Here is a 17,074-nt window from a genome sequence, read left to right as displayed (position 1 = left end):
TATGGTTCTACCACCCAGAGTTTATCATCAGTCAGGTATATTCCTGCCATATTTTGTTGGTTTGTGAGTGTAAGTATACTATGTATAGATATTTTATATTTGCTTTTTTTATTTCACAAAATAATATATTTTTAAATGGTTTTGGAAACATTTTATGGATTCCAAAATATTTCATGATATAAATATACCCTATTTTATTTTACTGCTCTCCTTTAACCATTAGAATTATCTTGCATATTTTTGCTATTACAAATAATTCTGTGATGAGCATCTCTCTGCAATTTAGAAGTATTTACCAAGACTACATTCCAAAAAGTAGTATTATGGGATGAGAAAGAGATATTTTTAAAGTTCCTAATGCATACTGCTGAACTGGTTTCCAAAGAATTTTTACAAATATATTCTCAATTAGCTAGCAATGGTTAAGGATGCCATTTCACTGTATGTTTTCCAGCACTGAGAAATATATAGATGTAGGAATTATATCTGTTTAAATTAACTTAATAGTCAATGTCTATTTAGTTCTAGATTGGTCCTCTACACTAAGACAATATGAAGGAATATATACTCCTACTGCTCCTGGCTTTGTGCTCTGCCAAACCCTTCCTTAGCCCTTCACATATAACACTGAAGAATATGATGCTGAAGGATATGGAAGACATAGATGACAATGACGATGATGATGAAGACAACTCTCTTTTTCCAACAAGAGAGCCAAGGAGCCCCTTTTTCCCATTTGATCTATTTCCAACATGTCCGTTTGGATGTCAGTGCTACTCACGAGTTGTACATTGTTCTGATCTGGGTAAGAACATAAATCAACTTTGTTTTGAAGAATAATGCTATTCTAACAAAATTAAAAGGATGAGAAAAGTCCTTACCAACATTTCAAAAATCATCTCATTGATTATAAAAGATATTTTCATTTAAATTTTTAGGGGGTAAGTATAGCAAACCCCAAAGTATGTCCAAACTTATTTTAAAAGTTCAGAAAGTCAGAATCATAGTGGAAATTTTATACATAGAACACTTTCTTCTCTTCCCCAATTAAATCAAAGCACTTCATTTTAATTACCTTCAGAGAGAATGGAGGACATCACTGCAGTTTCATTTCAGGGTGTTAGCAGGTAGAGACTGTACTTTTCAGTAAAGTTCTATGATAACAAAATAAGTTGTGTGTCCACAACAATGAAATGGGTTATAGAAAGTTTGTGAAAACTCTAATCTAGACACTTCAAAGATAATGCTTTATTTGTTTTGAATGATTTGGGTTTAGAATTGCCTAGAAAAGAAGTGGCTGAACTAAGTATCATTAAAATTTATAATTCTCTGCTGAGTATTTTATTTTTTTAGTACTTCTAATGAAGGATTACTCAAGAGAACACTCATGCCCTGTTCAGGGAGGGAATGTGATAGGAATGTATCAAGAGTTGTTGTCCTCAGCTATTTCCAAAAGAAGGGACAGTTGAGACCTGCCCTACTATGGAGGCCAGGGTCTGGCATACAACTCCCATTCTGGGGCTGATGGCCCATCAGGGCCACTTCATGATTCTGTATGAGGACAAGTTGTCTCTAAAAGCTTTAGACTTGTTTCCTGCTGCCACAGCATTCACATCAAGAGTCAAAGCTTATTATAATTGACTCTAGAGACTTTAACAAAGTTGTCATTACATGACAAAAAGAGAGGTAACAAAAAGCATTCAGAAAAGGGGGAGATTAATATGAACTGGAGTTACTGGGAAGGTCTAATGGAATAGATAGGCTAGGAAAAAAAATGGGTCTTAAGCTTTACCTTTGGCATTCTCATGAGAAAAAGATAACAAGCTGCAAGTTATCATTTGAGAAAACTAGTTTGGAAGCACATGCAGAATGACTGTGGAAAAAGCGGCAGAAATGAGAAATGTAGACGCAGAGACAGATCCTGAGTATGAAAAGAGATTAGCTCCTTAGTAACGTACTATCATCACTAAGCTGCATGCAAACAGCTATTGTTCGCATCACACAGTCTCTTGAACATTTAGCTTTGAAAAAGTTCTAGTAAACAAAATCTACCTAAGGATATCTTTGACAGTTAGACGTGCTATCAGCAGTTGCACACACCCCACCTCCCCACAACATGACTATAAAAAGGTAAAATTAATCTAATCTAACAAACAAAACTGCCCCTCGAACTTGCTGACTCATCAAGTTACCCTCCTTTTCCTCTCGCTATATATGGTTAAATTTCTTAAAAGAGTTATCAATTTTAAAGTATGGAGGGGAAAAGTACATAGAACTGTAGACTAGAATGTTGATATTCAAATATTTAGAAATTTAATCCTTCAATTTGTAGCCATTAGATATAGTATTACTCTTCAGGGGTAAGGACGGTTCTATCAAAAGTGTACTAATATCTGCAACTCACTTTAAAATGCATTAAAAAATGAATTGATGGATGGATAGTAAGTAGAGTACAGGAAAATGCTGATGGTAGAAAGCAGATAGTGAGAATATAGGTTTTTACTGTAAAATTCTTTCAATTTTTGAACATTTTCATAATGAAATGTTAGGAAAACACAAGGAGGCCCCATGCTCATCCAGTAGAACTGTGGCATGGTATGTCCAACAGTAAGCAGATGGTGGGCATATTCCACCTAAAGACTCAGGTTGACCATCTAGGGAAAGCAGAAAAGTAAGAAAGAAATACATTGCATACAGCTCCTGATAATTTTCTGCTCGTTTGTTCAATCCAAGGGGGGGGAAATGTTTGTCATTTAATTAGTATTACTAAATATCTACAAAAAGAGGAAGTATGCACCTGAGACAATATAAAAGTAAAGTATTATTATACCTGCAAAGAGGAATTGTGACTAAAAATATAACTTCAAAGTATGACACATGGCTGGAAAAGAGTCATTAGCCAAATCACTTTGCACTTGAACTAATGCTGTGGGTGATGAATTAAGTGAAGGAATATCCCACACTTAGATGCTAATGAAAAGTTTAATATGAAAAAGTAATTGTATCTCAAAGAATTTACAATTAATTAGAGGAATTAATTAAAGGAATGGGTAGCAAAGTTTTTGACAATATACCTAAAATAATGTTTTATCTATTTTCTAAGTATAACTCTCTACATCTTAAGGCTTCTTAAAATTGTCAAAACCCACATACTCCAATTTAGTACAACTACAGCCTGAAAATTTGCAAAGAAGTTAATATCCCTCAGTCAAAAGTGCATCACCAGAAGCTGCTCATCAGCTGTTGGTCACGTCCTCACAGTGTCGTAAGGGCAGCCCTAACTTACCTCCATTTATTTTACTTTGAAGCAGATTAGTGATGACAGCTAAATACTGCTAGATACCTTGAAAAAAAATTAAGTTACCTGAAAAGGTCTTATTATTCCCAAATAACAATGTTTTTATTATCTATTACAACTGTTAAGTTATCTGTTACTTAATGATAATTATGGATTTTTAAAAATGTACATTTCTACCAAATTAGTAGTCTCATCTTCAGCATGATTCCCTACTGTATAACATGTTTGTTTCTTTCTCAGGTTTGACCTCAGTCCCAAGCAACATTCCATTTGATACTCGAATGGTTGACCTTCAAAACAATAAAATTAAGGAAATCAAAGAAAATGATTTTAAAGGACTCACTTCACTTTATGTAAGAATAAATGCTCATATTTTCAAATATTTAAGTGAAAATCTGTACCACTGCTAAAATGATTAATTATACTGTGTTAGTATAAATAAGTCTTACTTTTCTGTGTGTGAAGAATGACAAAAATCCCTGTATTCAGCATGGCTCTAGTCAATTAAAAATTATAGATTTAACTCAATCAATGATTTAATTCAACTGACATTTATTAAATAATAGGCAGGTAAAGGGCAGTGGGCTAAGAGTTTAACGGTCATCTCCAGGTAAGGTATACTAAGAAGAGAAGGTAGAAAATATTTCTTTTAGTGCTATAAATACCATAGCCATACTAGCCCTTAGCTGCCATGCAGGCCTGGCTCTGGTCCTGTATCTGAGAGATGGGGGGGGGGGGACCTTGCCTCCCTGTCACTCGGGAGTCAGTGCAATTGACCCTGTTAGCCGATCCCTGTCTCCCTGTCATCCTGGGATTGAGGACATGCATGCTCGTCATGTTGGAGGAAGACTGAGGGATGCTGAATCCTCACATTATGTCTATATGGCAAGGAGTTATCCCCAGAGGAGCCTGGGTCAGCTTCCCAGCAAAACCCAGCTTTCACATTGCACTACCAGGTAGCCAAGGCCTTGACTGTTCCTTTCTCTTTCAAACTGTGCAGACAGTTCAGATTTGGTAAGGCTCCATGAAAAAAAAAAAAAAAAAAAAAAAAATATATATATATATATATATATGTGCAACTGGAAGAGCATACATTTATTTTATAACTAAGGCCACACTTATATATTAAGGCAATCAGAATAACACAATGGATTCCACCAAGGAGCCACCCAGTCCACCCCACTAACTTCAGGTCACAGAAATTTTTGGAGAAAAACAAGAACATTATTCTATCATCAGAAGTTGGAAATATAACCTAAGAATGCTTCTACCACTTCTCCAACCAATATTCAGAGTAGATATCCACAAGAATAACTTAATGGCATATTTAATACTGGAGCCATAAAAAGTTTTTAATTTGTCATATCATCATTTTATTACATTTTAGGAGTACTCCAGAGACTAAGTACACATGTGCTCCTGTTATTCATTGGGAAACACAATATACAAGGTATCAGGAGCTTTTTTAGGCCTCCTGCATTTTCTTTTAGTCAACTTTTATATGCACTGTGTTTAAGAGTGAGTGTTCTGGAGTCAGGTAGACCTGAGCTCCAATCTTGGCTCTACCAGGTATATAACACTGAGAAAGTAGCCTCACTTTCCTTGGCTGTAAGAGGGGTATGACAGTGGCATGGAATTCATAGAGTGGTTACTAAGATTAAGTAAGCAAATACATGCAAGGTATACAGCAGTAACAGGGAAGCCCCCAATTGTTTTTTTTATTATTTTATATCATCTTATTGTTATGGGGGATACAGAATTGCAGGTTACATACGTTGCCCATGTACCGCCTTTCCCCCCAAGTCAGAGCTCCAGGTGTGTCTGTTCCCCAGATAGTGCGCGTTGCACCCATCATGTAGGTATATATCCCTCCCTTCCCCACCCCCCCCTTCCCGAGTCAGCACCTTCAAGCGTGACCATTCCCCAAACGGTGCGCAATGCACTCATTATGTAGGCATACCCCCATCCCCTCCCCCACCCTCCACCTCAGTCTGATATCCAATTGGTGTCATTCCCAGATGTGTATTTAGGTGATGTTCAGGGAAACCAATTTTCTGGTGAGTACATGTGATGCTTGTTTTTCCATTCTTGGGATACTTCACTTAATATAATGGGTTCCAACTCTCTCCAGGAGAACCATAGAGATATCGTATCTTCATTATTCCTTATAGCTGAGTAATATTCCATGGTATACATATACCACAGCTTACTAGTCCAATCATGTATTGATGGGCATTTGGGTTGTTTCCATATCTTTGCTATTGTGAATTGTGCTGCTATAAACATTCGGGTACATGTGTCTTTGTTACAGAATGACCTTTTTTCCTTTGGGTATATGCCCAGTAATGGGATTGCTGGGTCAAATGGCAGGTCTACTTGAATCTGTTTAAGGTACCTCCATAATGCTTTCCACAGGGGTTGCACTAGTTTGCAGTCCCACCAGCAGTGTATGAGTGTTCCTGTCTCTCCACACCCACGCCAACATGTGTTGTTTTGGGTTTTTTTGATAAAGGCCATTCTCATTGGGGTTAAGTGATATCTCATTGTGGTTTTGATTTGCATTTCTCTGATGATTAGGGATGTTGAGCATTTTTTCATATGTTTGTTAGCCATTCTTATATCTTCTTTCGAGAAGTTTCTATTCATGTCATTTGCCCACTTTTTGATAGGGTTGCTTGATTTTTTCTTGCTGATTTTCCTGAGTTCTAAATAGATTCTTGTTATCAGTCCTTTATCTGATGTGTAGTATGCAAAAATTTTTTCCCATTCTGTAGGTGGTCTGTTTATTCTCGTGACTGTTTCTTTGGCTGTGCAGAAGCTTTTTAATTTAATCATGTCCCATTCATTTATTTTTGTTGCTGCTGTGATTGCCTTGGGGGTCTTCTTCATAAATTCTTTGCCTAGGCCAATGTCTGTAAGAGTCTTTCCTACATTTTCTTCTAGAATTCTGATTGTATCAGGCCTAAGGTTTAAGTCTGTTACCCACCGTGATTTGATTTTTGTGAGAGGTGAAAGCTGTGGGTCCTGTTTCAGTCTTCTACAAGTGGCTAACCAATTCTCCCAGCACCATTTATTAAATAGGGATTCTTGTCCCCAGAGTATATTCTTTCCTGCTTTGTCAAAAATTAGGTGACTATATGAGGATAGTTCTATATTTGAATTTTCTGTTGTGTTCCACTGGTCTGTGTCCCTGAACTTGTGCCAATACCAGGCTGTTTTAAGAACCATGAAGCCCCCAATTGTTAACTTATACTGCCAGGGTAGTATTAGCAGACTGACCCAATAAACTAATGTAAAGCCCTTTTTAAAGTACATGCTTTATACCTGAATTGTGGGTATAATATATAATTACAAAACATTTATATAACTGTAATATCATCTTACATTGTCCCTTGATTCTGTTTCAAATCAAATTGTTTCTTACATATTCTATAAATTCTCTATGTTACATTTTAGCTGCTTGTTTGGTGTTTGGATTCTTACATAAAGGACGATACAGTCAGAGAATGGGCAAGGTCACTGAACACATTCTCAGACTTCCCAGCTCACTTACAGCCATTATCACAAACACATTTGTCATGAATTACTATTATTTTTTTTTAAAGAGGTTTATTCTGAGCCAAATTTAAGAACCATGACCCAGGGCTATGCCAAAGATTCCTTGAGCAAGTAGACTCCTTGGCATGAATTATTGTCCTACTTCTGAAAGGCTATGCTTTTCTCATCTTTTGTCCTTAGATTGTCAGTGATGAACTGGAAGTTCTGTGACAGACAAGCCAGCACTGAGAGTACAGTTCAACTGGATCTGCCAGCTCACCACGCTGGGGCAGCCCACAGAACTGGGCAGCACTTAATAGTGCTGCATAAAAACTCTTAAGCTGTTCTGTGTTACTTATCCTTCGTTTTATGCAGCTCTAACAACTGCATATTTTAACCAGAAAAAAAAAAAAGAACCAAGAAAACAAAATCCCTATGCACTATAGTTGGATCTTACTAAGGTACATGTTCACTTTGGGGCAGGGCTGCTCTGACCCTTACTTGTTGGGTGACCTTAGGCAAGTGACTTTTCTTCACTGTGCCCATTTCCTCATCACTAAAAGGAGGGTAATAATTTCTGTTCAATGTACCTCAAGAAGTCAAGCAAGGGTTCACAAACCATCTTTGTGATCCACCAAATTGTTAAATATCCCCCACCTCATTTTTCAGTGTAACCAAAAGAGAACACACTTTTAATTGCCATCATACACTCAGAAAGGAGTATATTTTACCAGTTGGTAAAATGTAGTTTCACCTCTTCTCCCAGGCTTGACCTTTCTCAAGTAAAACTTTTATTTTTTTTATTTTACCATATTATGGGGGTACACAAGTTTAGGTTACGTATATTGCCCTTGCCCCCTCTCCACCCCCTGAATCAGAGCTTCAAGTGTGTCCACCCCCTAGATGGTGCGCACTGCACTCATTATGTATGTATACACCCATCCCCTCCCCACCCCATCTGCCCGACACCCGATTAATGTTATTCCTAAATGTGCTCTTAGGTGATGATCAGTGAAATCTCAGGTAAAACTTTTAACAGTAATGACATGTCTGGAAAGAGAATAAGAAGAAGGAGACACAAAGGGCTGAGAGTGAAACAAGTAAACATGAGGATAAAGGTAGTTTACTGAGTGGGCAAAGAATGTGTATTTCTGCCATAAAAAAAACAACAATGTGAATAATACCAGTAAGACATATTAAACCAGCCTGGAAGCAATGGGAGGTTGCTGTAAAATGAAGCTGGGGACAAAATTCATATAAAGAATGAGTCTAGAGCTGCTTCTTGAGAGGGTTAGATGATCTGGATTTATAGAGAGGGACAAAAATGTCCTGAAGATGCTTAGTGACCTGTCATCAATTCTGGTAAACATTGAAAATTCTGTAGTCTGGCGATGAGAAAAGAACTGAGCTATGTCCATTTTATAGGCCTCTAGTCTGGGAGAAATACTAAACATTGGTAAACATGAAAGAAGTGAAGAATTTAAAGTAGACAACATCATGTAAAAATATATTTGGTGTGCACTAAACATAATTTTGTAGAGCAAACAGATTTTAAGATAAGATAAAGATAGTATCATTGGTGAAGGGAAACAGGAGGTTGGGTAGAGGTTGAAGCCTCAACCATGTGAATGTATTACCTATTCAAAGATATAATAAAAAAAGATAAGCTTGTATCTAAACCAAAGGCACAACATCAAACATTAAAGCTGTTCACTGGCCAGGCTTGCTGGCTTACACTAGTAATCCTAGCACTTTGGGAAGCTGAGCCATGAGGATTGCTTGAGCCCAGCAGCTCAAAACCAGCCTGAGCAAGAGCAAGACACAGTCTCTACAAAATATAGAAAAATTAGTCAGGCGTGGTGGTGTGTGCCTGTAGTCCCAGCTACTCGGGAGGCTGAGGCAGTAGGATCGCTTAAGCCCAGGAGTTTGAGGTTGCTGTGAGCTAGGCTGACACCACAGCACTCTAGCCTAGGCAACAGAGTGAGATTCTGTCTCAAACCACCATCACCATAACAGCAACAATGACAACAACAGCTTTTCACTTTTCTAAGTCAGTAGTAATTATTTTAAAAGCTTCAATTGGGTTGGGAAATTTTTTATGTGGTTGATCTAGTACACCAATGACATAAATTATATTGATTTTCATGACTGAGTAAACATTGTGGAATATCAGTAAATCAAATCCACTTCCTAATATTGTATAATTTTCTATGCCTTATCCAGGCTCTGATTCTGAACAACAACAAGCTAACAAAGATTCACCCAAAAACCTTTCTAACGACAAAGAAGTTGCGCAGGCTATATTTGTCCCACAATCAACTAAGTGAAATACCACTTAATCTTCCCAAATCATTAGCAGAACTCAGAATTCATGATAATAAAGTCAAGAAAATACAAAAGGACACATTCAAAGGAATGAATGCTTTACATGTTTTGGGTAAGTTTTTCAAATGAATTGGACATCTTAAAATTATAATTAACAAGCAGATACAGAACACTTTATCATTATTAGCTTTCAAGAATGACAATTTCCAAAATTCATTTTTTAATCTATTTAATAATAATCTTTACCTACACAAGCCATTTATAAACCATTTAAAATGCCAAACAAAATTTATAGTAAAGAAAATATGGCTTTTGTAATACTCTCTTTCCCTCTCAAGACTCTCCTTTGAAACACTTAGTATGGTGTCTGTTTTCTGACTAAACCCTAATTAGTAAGATTTATGTTATTCTTACTTAATTTAAATGTAGTATTTTTAATGTATTATATAAACTACTCAAATATAATGTACAAAATGAATTCAGATATTATTTGGAATGGACACTTACTTTTCTAATTCACATAATAAAGTTTAGGAAACAAAATGTACATGGGAAAATACAAACATTTTGAATTATATGAAGGATAATCTTTTTTTTCTGATGTAATATTACTACAACAAAACTTTTATCATGTTCATTGTTGGAGGAGTATGATAACATCACTGATTAGAAATTCAAAGCAAAATACTGAATTCATTATATATTCCAGTTTACGTAATACAAAGCAGTATTTTTCTGAGGCTGACAGAAGGGAAAATAGAAACAGATATATTGAGTGAAAATGAGTCTGAAAGACGAAGTTCACACTTCTTGAATATTCTTGAGATGTGTCTCTCTGCATGGTGAATTTCCTTCGGATACAACCTATGTGTACTAAATCATGTCATTTTCCCCACAGAAATGAGTGCAAACCCTCTTGATAATGATGGGATAGAGCCAGGGGCATTTGAAGGGGTGACAGTGTTCCATATCAGAATTGCAGAAGCAAAACTAACCTCAGTTCCTAAAGGTTTGTATTTACTTTATTAAAGACATAGTATTTTTTAAACTGTCATGTTTCAATGACCATTAAATGTAACATTGTAAACTGTACAATATACGATGTGCAGTATACACTGCAACTAGAAATCCCTGTACTAGTATATCTGGTCAGTATAGTATGAAATTTAGCATTTACTTACACACACATAAAGTACCACATGTAGTGCTTTTTTTCTGACAGAATTAAACCATAATCTTTTTTCCCCCAGAGAGAATAAACACTAAGAAGCAATGAACTTTTTATTTTTCTCCTCTTTCCTGATATTAACTGATCTTTACCTGTCATTCTGTGAAGTACCTGTTAGAAATAGAGAATTCTATAGAGAAGAAAGCAGAAAAAGATGGATGGGGCCAGAGACCCTGTCCCCAGCCATACAGCCACAGTTGGAAGTGGAGCCTGCGAGGCCAGACTGGGAATCCCCTGACTCAAGCAGGAACAGAAGTTCCACTCTGGGCAAAGCACTCTGAACCCAGCTTCCTTCCAAGGGATGCTATGAAGATCAATGTTCCAATATACAGAAAGGTTTGAAGACAGTGTCTGGCACATACGAAGTGCCCTCTCATGACATAATCATTACCAGGATAAGCATTGAGCTTTCTATCATGGCTTCATGTAATCTGAGGCTGGGACCTCAAAGTAAAATGTTCTTTAAGTTTGCTAGAAGACCCATTTTCTAACCAGTTATTTCTAAGCTCCCTGTCTGATGATTAGCTAGGTAGGACTGCCTTTCTTGGAACTCATGCTCAAAGTCTTGCTTTCCTTGTCCCTGACAAGGAGGCACAAAGTCTCTCTCTGCTTTGATGGCTAACTGGGTCAGAAATAACCCCTATGATTAACAACATATTTTCACTTTCAAACAGCTCTTTCAGTATCCACCAGTAAAAGCAGCAACTACATCATAACCCTCCTATCTACTACTCATTTGATCCAGAAGATTAACAAAACAAACATAAGCAGATAATTTAAAAGACATCAAATCTATTATTATTAATCAAGTGGTGACTTTTCACTTAGGTGAAAGATCATCTAAGGTAAAATTGGGCAGGCAATTTTACTATCCAGGAAAAAAAATTAGTTTAATTCAGAACCACACAAATAAAAAACCACCTCAATTTATCTTTGAAGGAGGTGGCTGTTTTTCTACAAGAAACCTATTGACCTTACCATTTTCAAAAAATACAAACTTTACCCAATAAATTAAACACATAAAATCCCTTTCATATTGTAGAAGATGACATCTGGTAAAGGAGAATTAGGACAAGGAAAGGAATGAAGGCAGTGGGAGGAGAGGAGGTGAGACCTAAAGGACAGGACGTGGGAACTGCCGGTCCAGGCTGCCTCTCCCACAGCATGGGCATTCTTCATATTCACGCTAGCAGTCTTTCTTATACTGCAAAACATCCTCATTGCAATTCTCTTCAAATTTCAAAGTATGTCTTAAAAATGAAGGTTTAACTTCTCATGAAGTTCTTGAGATTCTTCCAAAGCCTAAAGGAATATTAGGTCTTTAGTAATACAAATTGGAATCAAATCTCTCAACTTGCATAACTACTCCTTCAAGATCTCTTTGACATTCAGAAGCCAGTTAAGTTTTTTTGTTTTTACAATTTATTCACTGAAATATAAAGGCTGACTGCTTACATGTCATAATTCAATTTTGCCCCTTGTGGCAGGATGAAATCACACAGATGTCCTGAGGGTCCTTATCAGACCCAACAAGTTGACAGGAAGAGAGTAAGAAAATGTCTTCCTTCCTGTTCATCTGGGAAATGCTACTGCATAATGGTATTGTGTAAAGGAGAGGGGAGACCTGTTTGAAGACAGTGGGAATAGAAATACCTGTACAAAAGCATGCTAACATTTGCTGGCAGTTACCGAGCTTCTGCCAAATTCACGCCTCTGCTTATTTATCCTAGAGGCTGTACTTCACTCTTCTGATTACCCACCTTCCTCATGTCCTAAGGGACACAACACTCCCCTCAAGTTCTACAAACCCTTTCCCAGAGATTTCTCTCTTCTCTGACTTTCTACAACCTACTTTTTAATAGGCTGGCACACTGCCCATCTATTTTTCTAGTGATTTTTGTATGTACAATGGATCTGCTCAATTAGAATGTAAGGCCTTAGAAGACAGACCTTTGTCTTACATACTGGTGGGACCATATAGTCATTCCACAAATATCATTACACTCAATTAATCAGAATTCAAGAAATTAGAACCGTCTCAGTTTAGAAGAATTATTTACTAGTTTATTTACATTTAAAATGCAAAGCTGATTCTGTTATCAAAATAAATTCAGCCATGAAGACTGTTGCTATTCATAAGGATGTTTCAATTACATTCATCAGTCTTCACCACTAATATAAGAAGGAAATGTTTCACCAAGAGTTGACAAAAACAAAGCTTTTTCCCAGCTAGCTAACCAGAACCTTTTGGTTGACATATAATACTTCATATATAAGAGTAACAAAATGAAGTTTGACCGAATCTTCTGGTCAATCCCTTTCATTCCAGCTTGAGATTATCTGAGGAGAGCTGGGGTCAGGATATGCCTATGTGAGAAGAGAAAGAATAAACATTTCACTCTCTGAGAGCCTGCCATGTGCCAGGGCACTTCAGATGGGCTTCATAATTTATTAAAAAACTACTACTAATTGAAAAAATAAATATTGCAATGGATTGAACATATCGAATAGAGTAAAAGTCCACTTGTTTATAATGATGTTAAAAAAAAAATACCCTAAACTGGTCACCTCTGAGCATTGAACCAATTCATTACTTGACAGAATCAAGTTTTGCTGCCTTTTCTATAAAAACCATCTTACAAAGTAACTAAATAATTGATGAGGGAAAATTCTGAAGAATTATAGCTAATAAATCCATAAAGAATGACAAAATCAGAAAGTCACCATTTTTCAATTTCGAATGAGATAATGGCTCTAGGTAGCAATCGTGGATGAATGGCAAGACCACCAGGTGAAAGGCTGATCTATCTATATCTGATTATACATCTGGATCTGACTACCAGGCCATAAGAAATAAGGGGTTAGAGGATCTTGATAAAGGACATCATATGGAAGCTGTCAGCCAAATGCACAAAATGAATATCTCAAATAAATCAATATAGAAACAAATCAATAGAAGTGGGAGAAAAAAGGAGGAAATATATTATACAAGAGAGATTTCAAAAGACATAAGAACCAAATGTATTCTGTAAACTTTATTTGGATCCTGACATGAAAAAAATCAACTATAAAATGATATATTTGAGACAACTGGGTGAACTGATTAGATGAGAGCAAAGAATCGTTGTTAATTTTGTTAGATGTGATCTTAACAGTGTGATTATATAAAAAAAGATTATCTTATCAGTTAGAGACATCTAGTGAAGAATTTATAGGTGAAACAATATTATATATGGGATTTGATTTCAAATACTCCAGCAAAAAAAAAGTGACAAAGCAAATAGAAACAAATAGATAAATAGGCCAATAAATAACTAGTAGAGTAGATGAAACAAGATTGGAAAAATGGAGATAATTGTTGAAGCTGGGCAACAGCGTGGTGGTTCATAATAATACTTTCTATATTTTTATGTATGACTGAAAATTTTCCATAACAAATGGTTAATAAAAAAGTAGGTATCAAAAAAATTAACTAAATCTGAAACTTGAAAAATAAATAGTCAGTGAGGTTTGGTTTTATTTGATTTAATATACATCTTTCTTTTCTTATTAGGTTTACCATCAACTTTACTGGAGCTTCATTTAGATTTTAATAAAATTTCGACTGTGGAACAAGAGGATTTTAAACGATACAAAGAACTGCAAAGGTAAAAGTTCCCAAAATCTTAATTTAGAAGTGGTAGTCTATATGATTAAGATATTAATGAAACTTCTTGAAGAATAAGTATAGGTACCCTAGTCGAGATCATCATTGTTGCAACTGGAGAGTTTGAAGGGAAAACTAGAGAGAACCGCCATTATTACTGCCTATGCTAATAGAAGAGGCAAATAAAGTAGAAAGAAGAAAATGATACTTTTCAAATTTCCCTTTTGTTGAATTTAGGTTAAAGAATTTTCTGACAGTGGGGAGGAGAGGTTTGTTACATATGGAAATAGGTTATTAAATAAAGCCATGAAATACCTTTGAACATAAATAAAAATAGGACAAGCTTAATTCTAACTAGGTTGTGACATTTTCAGCTAACTCTATTACACCTACCATCTGCATAAGAGTTGATGCATTTTATATTATTTTTAGGCTGGGACTAGGAAACAACAGAATCACAGATATCGAAAATGGAAGTCTTGCTAACATCCCACGTGTGAGAGAAATACATTTGGAAAACAATAAACTCAAAAAAATCCCTTCAGGATTACCAGAGTTGAAATACCTCCAGGTAAAGCATCCTGCTTGTGTTTGGTAGATATTAGCCCTTTTCTATAGTTTTTATAAAACACTTTAATATGTCTCAAGCAAGACCAAGCAAGCGCAAGGGGTAATTCAAATATAATGACTCTCCAGTTTGCATGAGGTGTTTTATGAAGTAGATAGAGTAGATTGGTTTCTACATAGATGTCACCCAAAAACTCAGGATCCATTTCTGTTTTCTGGTTTCTCCTTTTGAAATGGCCGAGGCCACTATGGCAAAACTGCTGCCACAGCTAATTTCAGATTTCTGGGGTGGGGGTAGCCACATGGCGGCAAGAATAGTCAGGACACTGAGCAGGATAGTATGTCCTTTTATTCTTGAAACATTTTACAAGGCAGAGCAAGAGGATTAGGCTCCAGGTATTTTCTCTATTAGTGTGTCACTAGAAGTGTATATGATTTTTAAAATATTCCAGCCAGAATACAGTGTATAACTAACCAAAGTCACTATTTAGAACATCATGAGTTCACATTTTGTCATTTGTTGTTCTTCAATTATTAGAAACATTTTCCTTCTAATCTGGCAACTCTTAGGCTGGGAGGGATCACAAATTCCTTGGAGAATCTGATAAGGCTTTAGATCCTCCCAAAAACAAAAGTCCTCTTCTCCCAAGAAGCAAAAGACACTGAGAACAAAACTGGGCATTGAGCCACGGTGCTGCTTCTAGATTTTTTCTGATCTATCTTTAAACAAGTTTTGTTCACTGTACTCCTTTGAGACACAAGCCATCACAATGAACGTGCTATATTAGAAAGAGCCAATCTCAAGGTAACAACTTTTGCTTTGACTTTTCCAAATGCTGCATTTGGATGTCTGTTTAGCCAGTGAGCACGACCTGAATCTGTCCTCTCTAAAGCTGTCCATCTCTGATCTCATTTCTGCTTACTTTGCTCCATAATACTGATTCCAACTTCTAATCTCTCTTAAATCTACCTATAGTCTTGCTAGCATTTTTTTAAATGAACAGAATTATAGCACATACAGAGAAGAACACAAGTCATAAGTGTACAATTCAATGAATGACATACTTTAACACAGTGATGTCCAGCACATGTTTTGATTCCCAGTGAGGTCAGTACTACGGTAAACTATACCTTACACGGATATTGAGCAGCTGGGGGATTAAACAGCAAATTTAAATATTCTAGCAATGCCTAGAGTTTTTGTGATTGGGCTGATATAAATCTTAGTAAGATGTAAAGGCAGAATCTAGAGGTAGCAATAGCCAGAAAGGATATCTCAACTTTACCAGCAAAAGGCTCCTACTTTTCAGTATGCCAAAATACTGTCAGTTAAGTAGATTTCCCAGAAATTTCACTGTTGCCCAAAAAGGACAAAGACGGAATTAGGATTGTTAAAGGGAATGAAGGAACCTTCCTACATTCACCATTCTTTCTAAATAATAATTTAATTTAAAAAGACATGTTCACAGCCTATAAAATTGTAACTTGTCCATTAGTATAAATGAAATTAAGTGATTTCAACTATTGATGCTGTATTACAAATATGCATTTAAGATGTTGATAGATCTTTTGACTAAACAACTTACAAAAATGCAGTTCTACACTTCTGTCACCGAAAATGATAGCTAATAATTCTTCATATTCATATTGTAAGCCTAATTCTTAAAGCATTAGGTTTCATTCTTCTAATCATTTCTAATACATTTTAAATGCATTATTGTAAATATGGCACTGAAGTAACCATACATATGTACACATATTTATATGTGTTTATGTGTATGTATATATATATATACATATATATATGGAAATATAGAGAGAAAGAGAGAAGGAAAGTGACCGAACTGACCACAGTATGCTTGCTCTAGGCCTTGGCACAAGTTCTATGCTACTCCTCTCCCCCACCCCCACCCCAAAACGCTTTTGTGTATCATATATAAGCTTGAATTGTTATAATAGGTATTTAACATGCATAAGCCAGTATATCTGCTTTAAGTGATAATACATTCAAGCCAATGTAAAATAAACAGATGAATAAACCCACAAACAAATGCTGACTATAAACAGAATATTTTCCTTTTACATTTACTGGGTATTTTTAATCTGTTCCTTTTTCCTACCACAACAGATAATCTTCCTTCATTCTAACTCAATTACAAAAGTGGGAGTGAATGACTTCTGTCCAACAGTGCCAAAGATGAAGAAATCTTTATACAGTGCAATAAGTTTATTCAACAACCCAGTGAAGTACTGGGAAATGCAACCTGCAGCATTTCGTTGTGTTTTGAGCAGAATGAGCGTTCAGCTTGCGAACTTCAGAAAGTAATAATTAGTAAAAAGTAATGTCCACTTAATATAAAATTCAAAAATTCTTACATTTGGAATACTTGAACTCTATTAATAACAGTGGTATTATTTACACAAGCAAAAACCTATTCCAACGTGGTAAGTCCACTGGCTTATTTTATGACAA

At 35.9% G+C, this 17,074-nt stretch overlaps 2 protein-coding genes across 3 annotated transcripts in view; one reads left to right on the top strand and one right to left on the bottom strand.

Annotated features, from left to right (window-relative positions):
- CENPP (centromere protein P) overlaps window positions 1–17,074 on the bottom strand; it is a 247,032-nt gene that overhangs the window by 104,293 nt on the left and 125,665 nt on the right. The gene's annotated exons all lie outside the window — the stretch shown is intronic.
- Window positions 553–16,927, top strand: ASPN (asporin). 2 transcript variants are annotated; one of them, XM_069474019.1, is made up of 7 exons: window positions 553–805; window positions 3,539–3,651; window positions 9,059–9,272; window positions 10,059–10,169; window positions 13,942–14,035; window positions 14,467–14,605; window positions 16,730–16,927. In XM_069474019.1, exons 1-7 carry the CDS (start codon window positions 553–555, stop codon window positions 16,925–16,927), a joined length of 1,122 nt encoding a protein of 373 aa, XP_069330120.1. The 2 variants fall into 2 exon arrangements, with proteins under 2 accessions (XP_069330120.1, XP_069330121.1); XM_069474020.1 differs by lacking the exons at window positions 13,942–14,035; window positions 14,467–14,605 and having other exon boundaries at window positions 16,730–16,749.

The sequence above is a fragment of the Eulemur rufifrons genome, chromosome 7 (assembly GCF_041146395.1).
Source record: "Eulemur rufifrons isolate Redbay chromosome 7, OSU_ERuf_1, whole genome shotgun sequence".
Taxonomy (NCBI): domain Eukaryota; kingdom Metazoa; phylum Chordata; class Mammalia; order Primates; family Lemuridae; genus Eulemur; species Eulemur rufifrons.
The sequence above is the reverse complement of the archived record's forward strand: the minus strand, read 5'-3'. Positions and strand labels throughout refer to the sequence as shown.